This window comes from Lissotriton vulgaris, chromosome 6, assembly GCF_964263255.1.
Source record: "Lissotriton vulgaris chromosome 6, aLisVul1.2, whole genome shotgun sequence".
NCBI classification, from domain to species: domain Eukaryota; kingdom Metazoa; phylum Chordata; class Amphibia; order Caudata; family Salamandridae; genus Lissotriton; species Lissotriton vulgaris.
In genome coordinates, this window is record NC_141694.1 from 891,671,627 (window position 1) to 891,691,178 (window position 19,552).

Sequence of the window (19,552 nt, forward strand, 5' to 3'; positions counted from 1 at the left end):
TTATTTCTGGCTTGCGAGTTAGATGGCAGAAATAGAGGAAGGCGATGTGCTCTTTGGACCTGAGTGTCCATGTCCCTGTCGTCCAGGTCCGGAAAAGCTTTCTGTATCAGGCCCACAACAAATGCCCGAGGATCAGAGCATTCTTTCCCCTCTGGTACCCCAAAAATCCTCAGGTTATGACGCCGCTGGCGATTTGCCAGATCGTCAATTTTAAGTTGCATAGAAGCAAGCTGAGACTCCTGTGCAGTAACCACCTTAACCGCATGAGTACTAACTTCCTCCACGCCTGCGACCCGCTCCTGGAGTTCAGAGACCTCAGCAGTTAATTGGTAGACCTTGGTAGTAACCTCAGATGGTGCCTTTTTGATTTCAATGCAGTCGACCCTTGCCTGTTGGTAGTACGCTTGTGCTTCCGCTCTCTGAGCATTTAAGGCCTGCATAATACTAGTGAGTGAAGGCTCCTTGCCCTCTCCCTTTCTTCCATCTGAGTGGTTCTGTACTGCATTGCGGGTTGTTCCCACCTCTTGGTAGCCCAAAGAACCATGAGGGGAGGAAGGAGATCCACACACTGCAGGTGTAGTGTTAGGTCCAGAAGGTATTGGCCCCTTTGAATAGAAAGTCGCCCTATCTGCAGTATTTTGACAGTGACCATGCTCAGTAACTGTGTCTGAAGTTTTTGCAACTTCCATATTATGTGAGCAGGTATTAATAACCGTGGGATTGATAGTAAATTGTTGAACTGTAGAAGTAACACAGGCCATGGTAGTCATAGAGGCTGAGCAACCTTTCAAAGGAGTAGGAGCCATAGTGTCACCCTGTGACCCTACTATAGAGAGTCTAGAAACAATAGAATGTACTTCCCCCTTAGATGACACCCATTTACGCAACGGGCTAACTCCTGGAGCGGCCTTAGTGGAGCCTGATGCGCCCTTCAGTCGACCGAGTGTGTCGGTAATCTGAGCCCTGTTGCCATTCCCCCCACGGCCTCTACCACCTTTCCCAGTCCGCCCTATTTTAAGGACTTTTTCTTTTTCTTTCTGAGTTTTGCCCTCCTCTGGAGTATTACTCGCTGAGCTGACATTAACACTACCCAGACCAAGTGAGGAAGAGTCTTTAGGAGAATCTGAGCCCAAACCCCTTCCTATTTCCACAGTCTCGTTTGCCTGCTCCTTGCTACGTCCAGCCCCATCACCAATACAGTCTGTTGGGCAGGTGCCAGTGGTACCAGGGCTAATCTCCTGTGCTGATCCATTTTGATGATACACAGAGGCTTCATTATTTGGGACCTCGGTTTGAGGGAGACTTGCCGCGACAGAATAAATGGTTCCGGTCTCTTCTCCGGGACTACTATCCTGAAGGCACGCTATTGGGTTTATATTAATGATGGCTACATAACAAATAGCTCAAACAGCAGCCTGACTAACTTGTTTTTAAATTATAAACATTTTCCAGTATTTGAACAATTTTTAGATTTAATACCTTCTCCTCTAGCGAAGAGTTTGTACATACACTTTTGCCATGGGACCCTCCCTCTAAGATTGTTTACTCAAAATGGCGCTTGGATGGGGATATACTACCTCTTGCCCTGCGTGTGGCTTGAGTGATGAGAATGAGGTGCATATAATGCTTTTCTGCCCGGAGTGCCATAATTGACGTTGCAAATGGATTTGTACAATTTGCGGTGATATGGGAATATCTCGACATCTGGTAGCATTTAGAATTTTACAAAGTGAAACTAATCCAAAAATCATATTTGCAGTAAGCAGGTTCTTACAAGCAATTTAGTATAAGACTAATACAATTTTGAAGGTAGCCATTTAACACCATACCCATTTCCTAGTAGCTTTCTCCCCTATAAATCCTCTCCAATTAAAAGAAAATATTTATGGCCTTTATATATATCTTTTTAAACTGCGAGATCTTACTGGGGAAACTGATTGTAAACTTTTTGCACATGATTGCAGGTCGTAATTTCCCGTGTGGAATTATTTGCACTGACGTATCTCGTGCTCTTGTCAAAATGTCATTTTAAGAACCCTTATGTTGCTGCTACAGATGTAATATTATGTTATGAAATTAAAGATGTGCTACGTATTGATTTTACAAGTTTTACTCACATTTTCTCCCTGAGTTATGATAAATTGTTATGTATATTTGCTGCTCCATTTTTCTCTTTTACTGTGTTTTATTATGTGTGTTTGTTTTGATGGTTATCGGCAACTGAATAAAGTAGCATCAAATGTAAAAAAATATGTTTTTAAAGTGAGTGTCAAAGAAGCAGAGCAGATGAAAGAGGCCTTGTAGTGCTAGGCTAAGGTTCCTGTATAGACCGATTCAAGCAAGTGCTCAAGTTTTTCAATATCGAGGAAATATAAAATAGGGTATAATTAAATTTCCTACATGATTATTATCCTTTTCTGGCCCTTCTCCTTCAAAGTCGGTGGAGGTAATAAAGGCGGAGCCGCAGGGATGACATTACTAAATGAAGAAGGCAAAGAAACAGAAAATGGTAATCCAGGGTCTTGACCGCCTGGACACTTTGGTTCTAACGAGTTGATTTGATACAGTTGTGGTAGATCACCACACATTTAAGGACATTCTACTATACAGACCCTCGGGCCCCAGAAGCAACTTCCTAGCCTCTATTGCCAATTTGCTTGAAGTAGGGCTGTGTACTGATTTCTTTACTATCTTAGGACACTTCAACTATCACCTGGAAGCACTCATGGAACTTGACACATTGGCTCTCGTAGACATGATGAAGAGTGGGGACCTTATTCAACAGGTGATAGGACCCACCCACCTAGCAGGCCACACTCTAGATGGTATTTTTTCAAACCATCCACAACTCACCTGTACAGGTTTGCTACCTCTCACATGGACTGATCATGTAGCTGTACTATTTGAATTGACCCATACCGCTCACGGTGTTGCCAGGGGGGCAATAAGAGTTAGATTGATAGCAGGGCATGGAACAAAATTGAGGGCAATGATCTAGAAGTGGCGCTTACAGCAACTGCCGGTCCGTTACCTACAGGAATAGATGAGGTGACCACCTTTTACACAGACTGGGTGGGAACAGCTTGCAATAAATTAGCCCCAGTAAAAGTCCGATTTCCCCAAAAGATCTCACGCAACAGCTCCCTGGTATACGGAGGAGCTGAGGAAACAGAAACTCACTTGCAAAACCCTGGAGTGGAAATGGAGGAAAAAATATGAGGAATCGGATAAAAAGATATACAAACAAAGATTTACAAACAAAGTCTTGCCTCCTACAAGATACAGATTTTTAATGCTAAGAAAACTTTCTTCGCAAATCAAATCAATTTAGCAAATAAATCGGCAAAATAACTTTTTAAAACTGTATCAAACTTGGCCTCCCCGTCCAGCAAAAATTGAGTCAAATCAGGAACTATGCGAGGACATCGTGCGGTTCTTCCTGAACAAGGTGGAGGTAATATTTTCAGCGTTTAACCTCCCAAGCTCTGCAGAGACCGCGGTTTCACTGGAGAGAAGCAGGCCAGCTAAGGACCATCCCCTTGTCTTTTATAAATTTGCCAGAATATCCATAACTGATACCAAGAGGCTCCTCTTGTCAGCAAGATCAGGCCCCCCCTTCGATCCCTGCCCGGTCTCGGTGATCAAACACGCCCGGCACCCATAGCCCGTGCACTCAACTCCCTCTTCAATGTAATTTTCAAAACTGGGCATTTCCCAAAACTGTAGAAACTCGCTTCTATACTACCCTTGCTAAAGAAGCTGAGCCTTGATCTGAAGGACCCCATCAATTTCCGACCGATCTCTTGCCTTCCTCTACCAGCTAAAATGATCAAGAAGGCAATGAATTTGCAACTCAGTGCCTTCCTACGTGAAAACAAAAGGTTAGCCTCTACTCAATACGGTTTCAGAGAAGGTCACAGTACCGAGTTGGCACTTATTAAATCTACGGAAGAGATTAGGGAAGATCTAGATAAGCGAGTTAAGGCAGCCCTGGTTCTGCTCGACCTGTTGGCGGCCATTGATATGGTCCATCATGATTTATTGATGGACCGTTTACTGGTATGCGGGGTTCAAGGTAAAGCGTGGAGGCTCCTAAAATTACTCTTATCTGGTTGATCACAAATAGTGGCACTGGACGAATATCACTCTAAACCTTTCACCCTGCCTTGTTGAGTGCCACAGGGGCCTTCGCTCAGCCCCTTACTCTTCAATGTGTACGTCTTATCCCTAGCCTCACTAATCAGCTCCTTTGGTTTTAACCTGACCTCCTACTCTGATGACACGCAGATTGTCGTGGCTCTGCGGCCTGGTCAGGGAGTTGAAATAAACCATCAGTTCCACAACTGTATGGAAGCTGTGGGGAGGTTGATGTCACAAAACTGAATAAAATTAAATTCAGGCAAAACGGAGATCATCCTTTTCGGAAATAATGTCAACTTTTGGACCCCCCACTTGTAGCCAGTAACCATGGGCACTCTTCCTACACCTTCGAGGAAAGTAAAAAACGTAGGTGTTTTGGTTGATGAAAAGCTTAACTTTGATGATCGGATTAATGCAGTGTCATCTGCCACCTTCTATGTGCTTAGAATGATCAAGAAAATTCTCCCCTTTCTGCCGGTTGACAGTCAGCGGACAGTGGTCACAGCGCTTATCCTGTCTGGGCTCGATTATTGTAATGGCCTGTGTCTGAGCCTGCAGGAACGCTTTATGAACAAACTCCAACTGCTGCAAAATGCAGCAGCAAGATTTCTTTCGGGCACAACTAAATTTGCGTCCATCTCCAAGGAAATTAAAAAACTTCACTGGCTGCCTGTCAGGAAACCGGTGCGCTTTAAAGACCTTTGCACTGTTTTCAAGGCTCTCCAAGGACAGGTCAAGATTATCTGAAACAGCATCTACAGTGGTAGTAGCCTAAAAGAACCCTGCATTCCATAGAAGCTAAGTTGGTGATCGTTCCACCTACAAAAAAAGCCTCTTGGGGTGGAAGAAGATTTATTGTGCATGCTGCAAAAGCCTGGAATGACCTTCCTTTTTTCCTGAGAAACACCACAGATCTCCTGACATTAAGGAAGGGATTAAAGACCTGGCTTTTTAACCTGTAATTGCTGTCTACCGCTTTTTACCCAGGGGATAGCTAGCGCCAGGACACCTCCGGGTAACCGGTGCGCTTTTTCAAGTTCCTATAACATAACATAACATAAACATAACATAACATGTGGTTCTGTGATATAGATTTGGTTGCAGGATCTGCCTTGCTTGGTCCTTTTCCCTACTTTTCCTACTTTAAGTACAACGTGGAAAAATGTATCATAAACAGGCCTTAAACATAGGCCTTCGTACTTGATGAGTCTTGGCCATTAACAGTGCAACAAGAAAGAAATCAGCACTTCCTACTACTTCGCTGTTATGAGAATATCTGAACTTTGGCACACATATGTTTCCCCCCTCGATTCTCTAGCTACATAGAACCCAGAATTCCACAAGTACTGTTACTAAGTCAACCCACACCATAGGTGGCCTGACCGTCTGGGTGTGTTAGCCATTGATGCAGTGACTGTAAATGAAAGTAAATATAAGAAAATGTGTTTTTCACTCTACAGAAAGAATGTAAAACTGCTGACACAGGATCTCTGAGATAATTGATAAACCTGGGGCATCTTCAAGAAAAAAACAAAAAGCAACTGTTTATGTATGCCGTGAATAATCATTACCTATTGTACAGTGTCTTTCATGGCACCTTTAGAAATTTTCAGTGAAACACCTACTGCCCAAATGGTGTTGGGACAAGCCTTTCTCACCAGTTTTTCAAGGGCGGAAAATAATCTTGAAATCTTGGAGGAAAAAAATTAGACTTGTCTCCTGCAAACTGTTTTCTGTTTTTTTTATTCTTATATGCCATCTAGAAACAACCTGAGAACTTTCCTGTCAGCTGAGGGCATGCACAAACAAAAGATCTAGTCTATCTGCAGTAAAAAAAAGCATTTTTTTGTGGTCCTTTTTCGGTTCTTCTGGTAATAAAGGCCTTCCAACATTACCTATTTGCACTCATTAATCAATAATAGCAGAAACAGTCTTTTTAGGATCAGCCATAACAGGGAGGAATGTTGTAGGTGAACATCAAGGTCCTCATATCATGTCTGTGATCTCCTCTTCTTCCCCTTTTCTGTTAGTCAGTTTGTAAAGCTGATCTATTAAACATTCTGCGGTTGTAGAATGCTTATCCACTATAAATAGATTGGAGAAGCGTGGCTCAATGGTTAGAGTGGCAGACCCTAATGCAGAGGTCTGGAGAAGCGTGGCTCAATGGTTAGAGTGGCAGACCCTAATGCAGAGGTCTGGCCCGGGACTAGGGTTCAATTCCCGCCTCAGCGGCTCTTGGACTCAATCTCCCTGGACCTGATTATTCTCGCCTCGGTGCCTAGTCTAACCAGGGGTCCCGCTCTGTGACTCTGGGCAATAGCTTGCTTAATCTCCACAACGGCCCCAGCAGCGCTTGGATGCCTGGCTTCACCTGGGGGGTGCCCCGGAGTGGACATCTCACACACAGGAAAGCCAGGAAGGGTTCCACAGCGGTATGAATACAGCGCTACGAGACCTCTGGGTAGAAAGCGCTATATAAATACAAACACATTTACATTTACATTTACACTTTTAATTTGTCTTTTAAAACCTGATGAAACTCTGCAAGTATTCATTCATTAGTCCAAGATACTTTGGCTACTAACTACTAGTACTAAGATATATAGGGCAATACATTGTATAGTGCCTGTTGGAGGGTAAGGAGACTAGTTATGCATGGCCTGAAGGAATTATTGAGACTGGAAGGCATCCTAGCCATTCAGCACGGGTGGTTCTGAAAGGTCAAAGGAAAAGCCATACAAAGGCATCCTTTTTAAGAGTAATAAATAACAGTGGCTGTGTCTTTAGCTTGTGTATGAGGTCTGTTTTAGAAATGCAAATAATAAGTGTGACACTTCCCAATGGAGTGTGGATCACATTTTCATTTTTAAGGCTTGGCTATAAATGGAGTTGTAGTATGGCCACAGCGAGGTGTGCTGTAAGTAGATAGACCAGAATGTGAGACCTCCTTTGGATACTAGGGAATAAGAAAGTGAACCAGCTCTAGCTATAAACTGAGAACAAACACACATTTGTAACAGATTTATAGAAACCTAGCAATATTGCTCATCTTCAATTTCTGCTGGATGCCCTCTGTAGCTTGCGCCAGAGTGAGTAAAGGTTCCGAAAGATGTGCCTTGTTTTTTGTCTGTAAGATGCTGATACCTGGCAACTGTTAGGATGCATAAATATGCCCAGTACAATTCCAGTGGGCTCTAACCAGAGTCTGTACCTTATAGTTTACTCTGAATTGTCAATCAGCCATAGGAAATTTGAAAGAAAGCAAAGAAACTGCAATAAAATACAGTAGGGTAATTGAGGACTGTAATAGAACTTACAATAAGTATTGCACAATCAGTATGGTGTTTAATAGAACAGTTATCTTTAACCCTAACACAATAAAAACACCCTGTGAATATAATGCTCGCCAAACTCCCAAGAGGCTGTTCAGGAGAACAGATTAGACTGCATCCAGAGTATTGGAGCTGCTGGAGTCCTGCTACACTAAAGAATGGAATACGAAAAGTCCAGAACCATGGTAGTTCACTGAAACACATTAAACGCAATAAAGATGGATTCAAAGAGGCAGGGTATGTACTTTATTGAATGTGGACAGACATGCTATGTTGCAGCGCAAAGCCACGTAGGGGTCATTCCCTGACACTAGAATTCTATACGGAAGAGGGCATCATAAAAGTTGATTTGAATACATGCACAGTCTTAGAATTGAGCAGTCTGTCTCACCTGATCTTTACTCCCCTGAAACTATTTTCTGTAGCGAGTCCAATATGTAGGCACAAATGTTTGCTGGTCAGATTTAGGGTTATGTGTTCCAGTTACTTGTGAAAAAAACGTTGTAAATCAAGCATGTTGCTGTCCACCTTCCTGGTTCTTGATTAAGCTATTGCAAACGTGATGGAATTATTCTTAATTGCAGAGAGAACCCCAGATAGAAGCTACAATTCTGGGGGAAAAGCAACCCCTGTAGATGCCTTGCTCCTTTTTGTCTATGGGTTAGAATTAGAGATTATTGTTTTTTTGTGTTCCTTTAAAGCTAATCATGCATTTTTGAAGGTATGCAGATGCACCCTTTCTTGGTGATAACTCATGAGTAGTGTAAACACCTGATCTGTATTTTGAAGCTTCTGATATATCTATTCCATGGGCATTACTGTAGACGCTACAGCAGACAATATTTTGAGGCCCTTCCAAATATTTGCGGACTGACTCGTTTTATCTGGAGTACTCTGTTATTTTTCCCTGCTGTGTCCAGTTGATCTGCACTAGGAACAGTTGTAACTAACCCACATCTTATATTTGGCACGCTCATAATATTTGTAGAACCGTGTGGTTTTTTTTTTTGTAAAGCACAAAAAATGTCAGTTTTCACGAGCGAAAGCAAATTGATTTGTGGTTTTGTGAGCATGAGCACAATACAAGTGATCTTAGGGAAACTGTATAAAACATCTTATTGTTGGTTTGAAAATGTCCGTACCTCCTAGACAAATGTATTTTGTTCAGTGACACATAGTATACATTGACTGTCTAACCGCATGCAAAACTGAGAAATGTAGTCTTTGTTAATGCAGAATGCATAATTTGTGCTAAATTGCAAAAAAATATATGGTTTTCCTTTTTCATTTCATTTGCAGGGAGTATTACTGTCACCTGTTCCTGAATTGAGGGATTCATCGAGACTTAATGAGTCCTCCTACATAGATGACTGCACTTTTTATCAACCTGGGACCTACATCCACTCTGTAAGAGATCCTGTCCATAACAGAGTCACAATGGTAAATATTCAATTTTAATGCTAATTTATGATGGGGTGTGGAAAGCTAATCTCCATCACAAATTTAGGTCCCTATTTAGATCTCGGCAGACAAGTTACTCTGTCACAATAGTGACTGATATCCCGTCCACTGAAATCTAAATCCCATAAGATATATTGGGATTTATATTTCAGCAGACGGAATTTCCGTCAAAGTTGTGACGGAGTAACCCGTCCTCCAATATCTAAATCAGGCCCTTAATTATCAAGTGCAACTTCATGGTACTTCGGAATTGGCTACTTATGCATCATAGGATCTTCGTTGATGGTCATAAATGCTAGAATAATTCCCTGTTGTGTGTGTGTGTGTGGACCCCAGAACACCTTTTGGTATAGTTTTATTCCATGGAAACAGCATTATAGAATATCTTTGTCCATGAGTTGATATTTAATTCTGTAGAATGGAAGTCTAACAGAGACCTCACTTTGTCATGAATGTTGAAAATAACTATTCACACTGTCATCATAAAAATGCATTTCAGCATTAATATGCAGTAAAAACAACTCTCAACAGAGAACCTAAAAGCAACAATGCAGCCTGTTAGTCTCACATTGAACACAGAGACACAAGAAGCTGTCCACTGAAAAAACAAAGGTTAAAGAGACATATAGTTACATGAACATTTCTGTTAAAATATACCATTTAAAAAAAATAAACACTGAAAATCTCCAGTCAGTTATCTCAAGTAACTATAACTTGTGCCCTGTGAGCTCGTCATGAGCACGGGGGCGCTGTGCGCGCCCCCCAGCACAGCGGGGGAATTACCCCCGCTGCGAAGGGGTTATAGAATGATGGTAAGCTCCTATGGTTATGGATTCAATGAGCCTGGAGATTTAGTGTTTTTTTACGCTACTAGGTGGCTGTGGCACTCCCAATAGCCCTCCAGAGCATTTAAAAGAATGCTAGGTGGTGCCCCTGCCGATTCTAGGGGCACCACCAAGATTAAAAAATATTATTGAAAAGCCCTTGCCGGGCATTGTGGGATGCTCCTTGATTCGAGCAGTGAATGATAAATAATCGGATCATGCGCTCAATTATTATTTGTTGTATATTTTTATATTTATTGGGCACCCACAATGTTACTATGGTTGGGGGCTATTGGGGGAGCCCTAAGGTACCAGCAGTCCCTGCAGGCTACCAAGCCAATAGCCATAGAAGGAGCTAACATTATTTGTTTTTTTGAACAGTGCCTGCTCCAGTTCTTACTTGGGGCACACACAATGGAGTCTTTGGTAGGGCTCATGGGGTGAGGTCCAAGGCCCGTGTGACCCCTGCCGGCTTCTCAGCCGAACGCTTAGTGGGTGCAGGCAGGGCATGGCTCCATTCCTTTGCTCCTATCCAGGCTGGAGCAGCTTCTGTCTGTGCCCCTGCTCTGGTGGGAATAAAGTTGTGAAGGGGTCCCGCTGACACTGCACCAGTAATTGGAGCCCAGGGCAATGGAATTCCCAGGGCCTCTACGAGGCTCAGGGAGGGAGACCGCATGCCCCCTCCACCAACATTCAAACTCTGCCCCTGGTCCTTCTTAGGGCTTGGGAGGGCGGCCACCTATCCCCCTCTTTTTAGTATTAACAACTCTGCCCGAGAGATGGTGCACCCTGGACCTTAAAAAAGGCGCAGAGGTGGGGGCTGCACACTCTCTCCCTCAAATATTAATTACTTGGACTTAGTTCTCTGGAGGGAGTTAACTCTATCCAGGCTACATACTCAGTGCTGACTGTGCATAGTAGGGGCTTGCCCACCTAATAGCGCTTGTATGTCTGGAGGGAACAGGCTCTATACACCCTGAGGGCAGACTGTGCGCAGCAGGGGCTTTCCCACCTAGTAGCACTTGCTTGTGTGGGGGGCGTGGGTTAAATGCAGAGTCTGCTTACTGAGTGCAGACTATGCATAGTATCAGCTTGCCCACCCAATGGGGCTTATATCTCTAGAGGGAATGGGCTCTCATACAGTCTGCACACTTAGTGCTAACTGTGAATAGAAGGGGCCTGCCTACCTAATAGCACTTTTGTGTCTGGAGGGACTAAGCCTTTGGCAAAGTCAATGCACACTGTGCCTAGTAGGGACTTTCCCACCTAATGGGTCTTAGTTCTCTGTAGAGGAGAGTACTCTACTAGTGGTCTGTGCACTTATCACTCACTGTGCATGGTATGGGATTGCCCAACTAATAGTACTTTAGTGCCCAGAGAGAGTCGGCGAAACACACAGTCTGCACACTGAGCACAGGCTGTGTGTAGTAGAAGCTTTCTCACCTACCTAATGGGGCTTAGATCCCTGGAGGGAGGTGGCACTACACACACTCTTTACACTCCTCTTTGACAGTTCGTATACGGGTTGCCCACCTAATAGTGCTTGCATGTCTGGAGAGAGCCTGCTCTACGCACTGGCTGCGCACTCAGTACAGACTGCATAGTAAGGGCTTGCTCACCTAATAGCACTTGGGTGCCTGGAGGGAGTGGACTCTACGTACAATCTGCACACTGAGCACAGACTGCGCATCAGGGGTTTGCCATGTAAAAGTCCTGTTATGGCAGCCACAATATTGTCCTTCATGTTGTGGCCAGTCTGGTCACATCAGCCAGTTCAGCAGGACTCCTGAGGGATTCTGGCTGGACCAATCAATCAGTCAATCAAGACATTTGTAGAGCGCGCTACTCATCCTTGATGGTCTCAAGGCATTGAGGGAGGGGGGGGCTGCTACTGCTCGAATAGCCAGGTCTTGAGAAGCCTCCTGAAGGTTAGTAGGTCTTCGGTCTGCCGTAGGAGGATGGAGAGGGTGTTCCAGGTCTTGGCGGCGAGGTAGGAGAACGATCTGCTGCCCGAGGTAGCTCTTCGGATGTAAGGGACGGTAGCCAAGGCGCGGTCGGCGGAGCAGAACTGGCAGTTCGGGGTGTAGAAGGTAAGACGTCTATTAAGGTATGCTGGTCCGGTATTGTGGAGTGCCTTGTGAGCGTGGGTGAGGACCTTGAAGGGGATCTTCTTGTTGACTGGAAGCCAGTGCAGGTCTCTCAAGTGGGGGTTGATGTGGCTGTGGTGAGGGATGTCGAGGATCAGGCGTGCAGAGGCATTCGGTATGCTTTGCAGTCATTTCAGCAGTTTGGCCGGGGCTCCCGCGTTTCCAACCTGCTGCTGACGAGGACCTGAGTGACCGTTCTTCTTGTGTCGGTGGGGATCCACCTGTTGGTCTTGCTGAGCATGTGGAGGGTGTTGAAGCAGGAGGATGAGATGGCATTGACTTGCTTGGTCCTGGAGAGTTTTGAATCAAGGATGAATCCCAGGTTGCGAGCGTGGTCGGTGGGTGTCTGTGCTGCTCCCAGGGCGGTCGGCCACCAGGAGTCGTCCCAGGCTGAGGGGGTGGAGCCAAGGATGAGAACCTCTGTCTTGTCCGAGTTTAGCTTGAGACGGCTGTTCTTCATCTATTCTGCAACGGCTGTCATTCCTCCGTGGAGGTTGGTTTTGGCGGTGCGGGGGGTCCTTGGTGAGGGAGAGGATCAGCTGTGTGTCGTCAGCGTAGAAGATGATGTTGAGGTTGTGTAGTCTGGCGATGTGAGCGAGCAGGGCCCTGTAGATGTTGAACAATGTCGGGCTGAGGGATGATCCTTGGGGTACGGCGCAGATGATCTTGGAGGCTTTGGATCGGAAAGGGGGAGGCAGACGCTCTGTGTTCTGCCGGAGAGGAAGGAGGTGGTCCAGTCCAGTGCTTTGCCTCAGACTCCTGCGCAGTGAAGGCGATTGCGTAGGGTGCGGTGGCAGACCATGTCGAAGGCGGATGACCGGTCCAGGAGGATGAGGGCCGCGGTCTTGCCGTTGTACAGCAGGGTCCTGATGTCGTTGGTGGCGGCCATGAGGGCTGTTTCGGTGCTGTAGTTGCTGCAGAACCCGGGCTGGGACAGGTCCAGGATGTTGTTCTCCTCGAGGTAGCGGGTCAGCTGTTTGTTGACGGTTTTCTCAATGACCTTCGCCGGGAACGGGAGTAGAGAGATGGGCCGGAGGTTCTTGAGGTCCCTCGAGTCTGCCTTGGGTTTCTTGAGCAAGGCATTCCCTTCCGGGAATGTCGCAGTCTCGAAGGAGATGTTGATGGCCTTGCGGAGATGTTGTTGAAGATGTGGTGAGGGCACAGGGCTGACGGGGAGCCAGAGTGGATGGTGCTCATGATTTTGATGGTGTCGTCGTCGCTGATGTTAGTCGAGTTGAGCAGGAGGTCGCTGTGGGTCGTGGCCGTGGGGTCTGAGGTGTCGTTGGCTGTTGGTCGTGGTGGTCTGGCTGTCGAAGTTGTTGTGGATGTCTGCGATCTTGCGGTGGAAGAAGGAGGCAAGAAGGAGGCAAGGGAGTTGCACAGGTCTTGCGATGGTGGAATGTCGTTGGTGTTGGAGAGTTCCTTTGCTGCTGTGTGCGTTGTTGTCGAGGCGGGCCTTGAAGGAGGTCCTTTTGGCGATCAAAATTATTTATTTCCCCTTGTGGTCTTGTCTGAATCACGACGGAGTCCTGCAGCAACATATTTATACATGTTTTACCCTAATTTCTCTAAAATAGGTGAACTGATGACATCAAATCACAAAAGCACGCCTTCTTGGTAAAGCTTTCTGCCAAGTTTTGTGTAATTCTGTTCAGTTGTTTTTCTGTATTGTTGTCTGGTTTTAATACTTTTCCTGTGGAAATTGCAAGGGTAAAAAGTGTTTTGGACACACTACCTTTTTTCTCAACCTACCCTCGACACATCACCCCGAAACCTTCCATTAAGTAGCAGAGTTGGGTGAATTATTTTTTGGGGTAAGTTTCGCAAAGATTTGTCAAATGACACAATAGTTACTTGTGAAACAAAACAAACACTCTTCCTATGGAAACTGACTAACTATAACTGCACAGTGGCCATTGTATTTAGAAATATATATATTTACATATATGTGTGTGTGTGCGTGTGTGTGTATATATATATTTTCATATTTATATATATTTTGTCATATTAAAGGTATATACATAGTGATTGCTAAAAGTGTCTTGTCCTACTTTGGTTTCTGCTTCAGTGTCCACCAGTAGACAGCAGTGCCTAGTTAGCATATTGGCAGATTTACATGTTGCGGCTCTATAAATGTCTATAATATGGACATTTGTGCTGCGGTAGCCACGTTCCCTCTTGTCGAGTGAGCTCTGCATCTTCCTGGAAATAACTTCTTTGAAAATGGTAATATAATGAAATCGAATCATTATCCGTCTTGGAATGGACTGTCTAGAAGTGGCTAGCTTTCATCTAATGTCATCACACAGGCAAGGTGTGGTCAGCAGGTGGGACCAGTAAAGGGATATGTGTACCAACATATTCAAATACATGCAAGTTCTGGCACATTAAAGCCAGACTCATTGATTTTGCCAGTGCTATGACCAGCAAACCTACCTCTTACAGTAGAAAAGATGAGCTAATTGATATTTTAATTGAAAATTCTGTTTACCTTTTTTAAGGGTCTTAAATTATTCTATTTCAGGAACTCAGTAATGGATCTATGGTGAGGCTTACAATTCCAGAAATTGCAACTTCAGAACTTGGTAAGGGTCATATTGGAAATCAATAACATCATGTATTTACATATATTAATATATTGTCAGCTGTGCAGCCATTGAGGAAGGCGGAAGCCGAGACATGTATATGCATCTATATATATATATATATATATATATATATAAGGTCAAACAAACTCCTTCTCCAGAATTCCAGACAAAAGAAGCAAGCGACACACCAGGGATTACTGCACAAACTTTTAATGTGTACCAAGACGACGCGCTTCGGATGGCTTGATCACTATGCAAGGGTCGTCCTGTAAATTCTTTAGAGCCAATCTTTGTTCCCTCGTCAGATTGTCCCATTTTCCATTGGTAGTACATTTCTCAGTTCCTTCAATTCCTCAATTATTAAAGTCTCTTAAAAGCTGACCCGATCATAGGCAAACTCATAGGGCTGGCCCCTAAAATAACATATAAAAGATCGAGATCTCTGAAGGACCGTTTGATCCACAGTTATCAACAGAGGGACAAGTAGGTAACTGGTTAAAAACTGCCAAAGGATTCGTCACATGCAGTAACTGCAAAGCATGTAGCAATAGTAAGAGCCAAAAAACCTACAAGACTGACTTAAATGAGGAAAGGAAGATTAACACATGTATTACATGTTCCAATGACTATGTAATCTATGTCCGAGAGTGTCCCTGTCAGTACAAATATGTTGGCAGTACAAAACTGCAATTAAAAGCGCGGATCCTGCAGCACATGCATGCAGTGATAACAGTGATAGCACCTATCCGACAGCACAGCACTTTGTTGAGAAATACAGCAGTGACAGCAATCTCCTAACACTTCATGGGATAGATAGGATACTTCCTCATCCCAGGGGTGGAGACCGGGAGAGAGCACCCTGCATTTTGGAGTCCAAGTACATTATCGGGCTCAATACCAAAACCTGAATGGACTTAACATCGCGGAGGAGTGAGCAACCCACATAGGAGTATAATACATGGACCAGTATCAGGCTAATTATCAGCAACTTTCTTCATAGCACACTATCACGATTTTAAATGGGAGGATCATGGGGTTAGGATAAAAACATGGCTCTGTTTTGAAATTAGTGTACGCAGTGTATGAGATCAACACACGCTGTATTTAAAAAAAATGATATCTGAAAGAGACACGTTAGTGATAGATTCCTTACCTTAGAATATCCCCAGGCGTCAGACTGGATCCGGAAACTTTTGCGTAGCAATACCCCTGCGCGCCGGTAGGCGTCGTCTGCGGCTCCGCGTCCGTCGTCGGCGTCGTGAGCGCCGGGATGACGTCGTCGGAGTACTTAGACGGCGCCCATGCGCGCTGACGTCAGTTCTTCTTTTTTCCGCGCCAGCTAGCGCAGATCCGGAAGAAGCTCTACCCCCAGTCAATTTTTTTGACTGAAATTTTTGATCCTTTTGATCTCTCTTTTCTTGTCGATTTCTCGACTATCGGTGCCAGGGATGCCCGGGTTCAAGCCTTGTTCGAAGTGCGGCCGACTCATGTCGGTCACGGACCCCCATCGCCGGTGCCTGAAGTGCTTAGGCCTCGACCACGACGATCGATCCTGCTCCGACTGCCGGGCCCTGACGTCGAAGGCTAGGCGGGAGCGGTCCCGCAAGCGTCTCGAGCTGAGGCAGTCGGCCCCGCGCCGCTCCAGGTCCTGGTCCCGGTCCCACGGGAGGCCGAGGGACAGGTCGCGAGGTCGGAGTCATCGACGCTCCGGAAGTGGACACCGATCGTCTGGTTCCAAGTCCTCAGGTAAGAGGCATGAGAGGTCGGAGCGACGTCATCGATCCTCCGACCCGCCCCGACGCTCGCACGATGCGGCCGGGGACTCGGGCGACACCGCCCACGCGGCTCCGCGGGAGTCGCAAGCGTCGCCGCCTGCCCCACACCTTCGGGTCCCTGGGCACGGCGCGACGCCGGAGGAGGTCGAGAGGTACCTCATGGCCATGAGGGCCCTCCCTCCTCAGTCGGTTCCCGTGGCGCCTTCGGGCCAATCGGTTCCGTCTGGAGGTCCTTCCGGGTCGGGCGCTTCGGCCCCGACGACGTCGGGTGCTTCGGGCCCGGCGCCGCTGGCGACTTCGGTCTCGGCGCCGCAAGACCTCGCTGGATCCGGCTCCGGATCCGGGACCTCGCCGGTCGACCCTACGACCTCACCGGCGCCGTCCCTTCAGGTGTCGTCCCCGGTAGCCGATGTGGTTGCCGCCCCCAATGCCTCCTGCGGTTCTGCTCAGGCGTCGGGAGGGCGCCGCTGGGCGCCGATTCCGTCGGCCTTCGGAGAATTTTATCTCCACGAGGAGGCCCTGGCTGTTAATCCTGGTCTCCAGGACACAGGTGACGAGGAGCATTGGGAGGGGTCCGAGGACCCTCTGGCACATGATTGCCAGTCACAGCAGGACTGGACATGAGAGCTTGGGGAGGCCAGTGGTATTGACACCTCGCCAGACACTGGATTTACATCGCCCCCGACTGTGGCTTCGGAGGCGGGTTCTGCTTACAGCGTAGTGTTGACGAAGGCAGCTAAGGCCTTAAACCTTCAGCTCCCCGTCGCGGCCGTGAGGACTAATCTCCTCACTGAGGTCCTCAAACCGCAGTCAGGCTCCGCGGAGCCCCTCCTGCCGTTCAATGAGGCCTTGTGTGACGTTCTTCTGGGCACTTGGTCCAAGCCCGCCACAGGCCCGCCTGTGGACAGGAACGTGGCCAGACGCTACCGCCCGGCACCGGGCGACCCATGCTTTTTGTCCACCCATCCCACCCCCGAGAGTCTGGTCATCCAGGCCTCAAACTCCCAAACCGCATTCCCGTCAGCCCCGCCCGACAGGGAATCCAAGAGATATGAACAGTTCGGGAAGAAGGTTTTCTCGTCTGTGAGCCTAGGGCTGCGGTCTGTGAACACCGCCTGTCTCTTGGGCCGCTACACCCACACCCTGTGGGACACGGTTGCGGAGGTGCTGCCTAGATGCCCGGAGGAGGTCCAGGCTAAACTCAGCCAAGCCCTTGCGGACGGCCAAGATGCAGCACGCTTTTCTATCCGGTGTGGGCTGGATACAACGGACTCACTGGGCAGGGCGATGGCAACGACGGTGGCGGTTCGACGCCACGCCTGGTTGAGGTCCGCCAACTTCTCGGCCGATGTCCAGGCCACTCTCCTGGACATGCCGTTTGATGGCCGTCGCCTCTTCGGCGACAAGGCAGACCATGCGCTGGAACGTTTCAAGGACTCCAGGGCTACGGCCAAGTCCTTGGGCCTTACGGCCCCACGCCAGCAATCGGGTGCCTTTCGCTCCTTTCGTGGCCACGGAAGGGGCGCCCCACCACGTACCGCCAGCCACACCCCGCAAAATGTCCAGCAGCGCGGTGGCGGACGTGGGAACCGCCGTGGCGGTGGTCGGGGAACACGGCGAGGCCAGTCCACACCTCCCTCAGCAGCACCGGCCTCTAAACCTTCCTAGTCCGAGTTTTCAGGCCCATGTGACGCCTGTGGGGGGCAGGGTTCGCCATCACCTCTCCCACTGGCATACAGTCACTTCGGACAGGTGGGTGCTGCAGATTGTCCGAAGGGGCTACTCCCTCCCCTTCGAGGCATCCCCTCCATCCATGCCACCACAATACCACCGTGTGTCGGGGGATCACTTGCAACTTCTGCAAGAGGAGGTCTCGGCCCTCTTGGCCAAGAGGGCCATTGAGCGCGTTCCTGGGCCAGAAGTAGGGTGTGGTTGTTACTCCCACTACTTTCTGGTGCCCAAGAAGGGCAAAGGGGGCCTACGCCCTATCTTGGACTTGCGGAACGTCAACGGCTTCCTCCGTACGGAGAAGTTCAAGATGCTCACTTTGGCTCAGGTCTTAACTGCCCTGGACCCAGGAGACAGGATGGTAGCGTTGGACTTGCAGGACGCTTATTTCCACATCCCCGTCCTGCCGGCCCACCGGCGTTACCTGCGGTTCACGGTAGGCCAAGAGCACTTTCAGTTCACCGTGCTCCCCTTCGGCCTTACCAGCGCCCCACGGGTGTTCACGAAGGTGATGGCGGTGGTCGCAGCTCATCTGCGCAGGCAGGGTGTATCAGTCTTCCCCTACCTCGACGACTGGTTGTTGAAGGCGGGCTCGCCCCAGACAGTCGTCAGCCACCTCCAGACTACGGCCGACCTCCTGCACCTGCTGGGGTTCTCCATCAATGTGCCGAAGTCACACCTGTGTCCCTCTCAAAAGCTCCTCTTCATCGGAGCGGTTCTCGACTCGGCGCAGTTTCGGGTTTTTCCACCCGAGCAGCGGGTTCGGGATATTCAGGCTCTGGTTCCCATCTTCCAGCCGTTATCCCGAGTCTCGGTCAGGTTGACGCTGCGGCTTCTGGGACTGATGGCCTCCTGCATCCTTCTGGTGCGTCACGCCAGGTGGCGGATGCGGGCTCTGCAGTGGGACCTGAAGTTTCAGTGGGCCCAGCATCAGGGCAACCTGTCCGATCATGTCTTGATCTCGGAGGGCACTGCGAGACAACTGCAGTGGTGGCTCACGGACCGCGAATGGGTCAGTGGCAGGTCCCTCTCCCTACCCCACCCGGAGCACGTAGTTGTGACGGACGCGTCCCTCCAGGGCTGGGGGGGCCACATGGGAGAGGCGGAGATCAGAGGCCTCTGGTCTCCGGCGGAGTCCCGGCTCCATATCAACTTGCTGGAGCTTCGGGCGACTCGTCTAGCACTGAAAGCATTCCTCCCCTCTGTCCGGGGACGGGTAGTGCAAGTGTTCACCGACAACACCACCGCCATGTGGTACTGCAACAAGCAGGGCGGGGTGGGGTCGTGGACCCTTTGCCAGGAGGCTCTGCGCCTATGGCAATGGCTGGAACATCAGGGCGTGACCCTGGTGGTTCAACACCTGGCAGGCTCTCTGAATGCCAGGGCGGACGAACTCAGCCGTCGGTGCATGATGGATCACGAATGGCGTCTGAACTCGGACGTGGCGCAAGGTCTCTTTCAGCAGTGGGGAGAGCCTTGGTTAGATCTATTCGCCACAGAAGAGAACGCGCAATGTCATCAGTTCTGCGCGTTGGAATTTCCAAGGCGGCACTCGCT

At 48.1% G+C, this 19,552-nt stretch overlaps 1 protein-coding gene across 1 annotated transcript in view; it reads left to right on the forward strand.

The window, feature by feature from the left end:
- Nucleotides 1-19,552, forward strand: part of ANAPC1 (anaphase promoting complex subunit 1) — a 763,513-nt gene that overhangs the window by 232,784 nt on the left and 511,177 nt on the right. The window contains exons 14-15 of the mRNA XM_086926883.1: nt 8,772-8,912; nt 14,429-14,489. Coding sequence (XP_086783009.1) covers nt 8,772-8,912; nt 14,429-14,489 — 202 coding nt within the window. The remainder of the gene's footprint in view (nt 1-8,771; nt 8,913-14,428; nt 14,490-19,552) is intronic.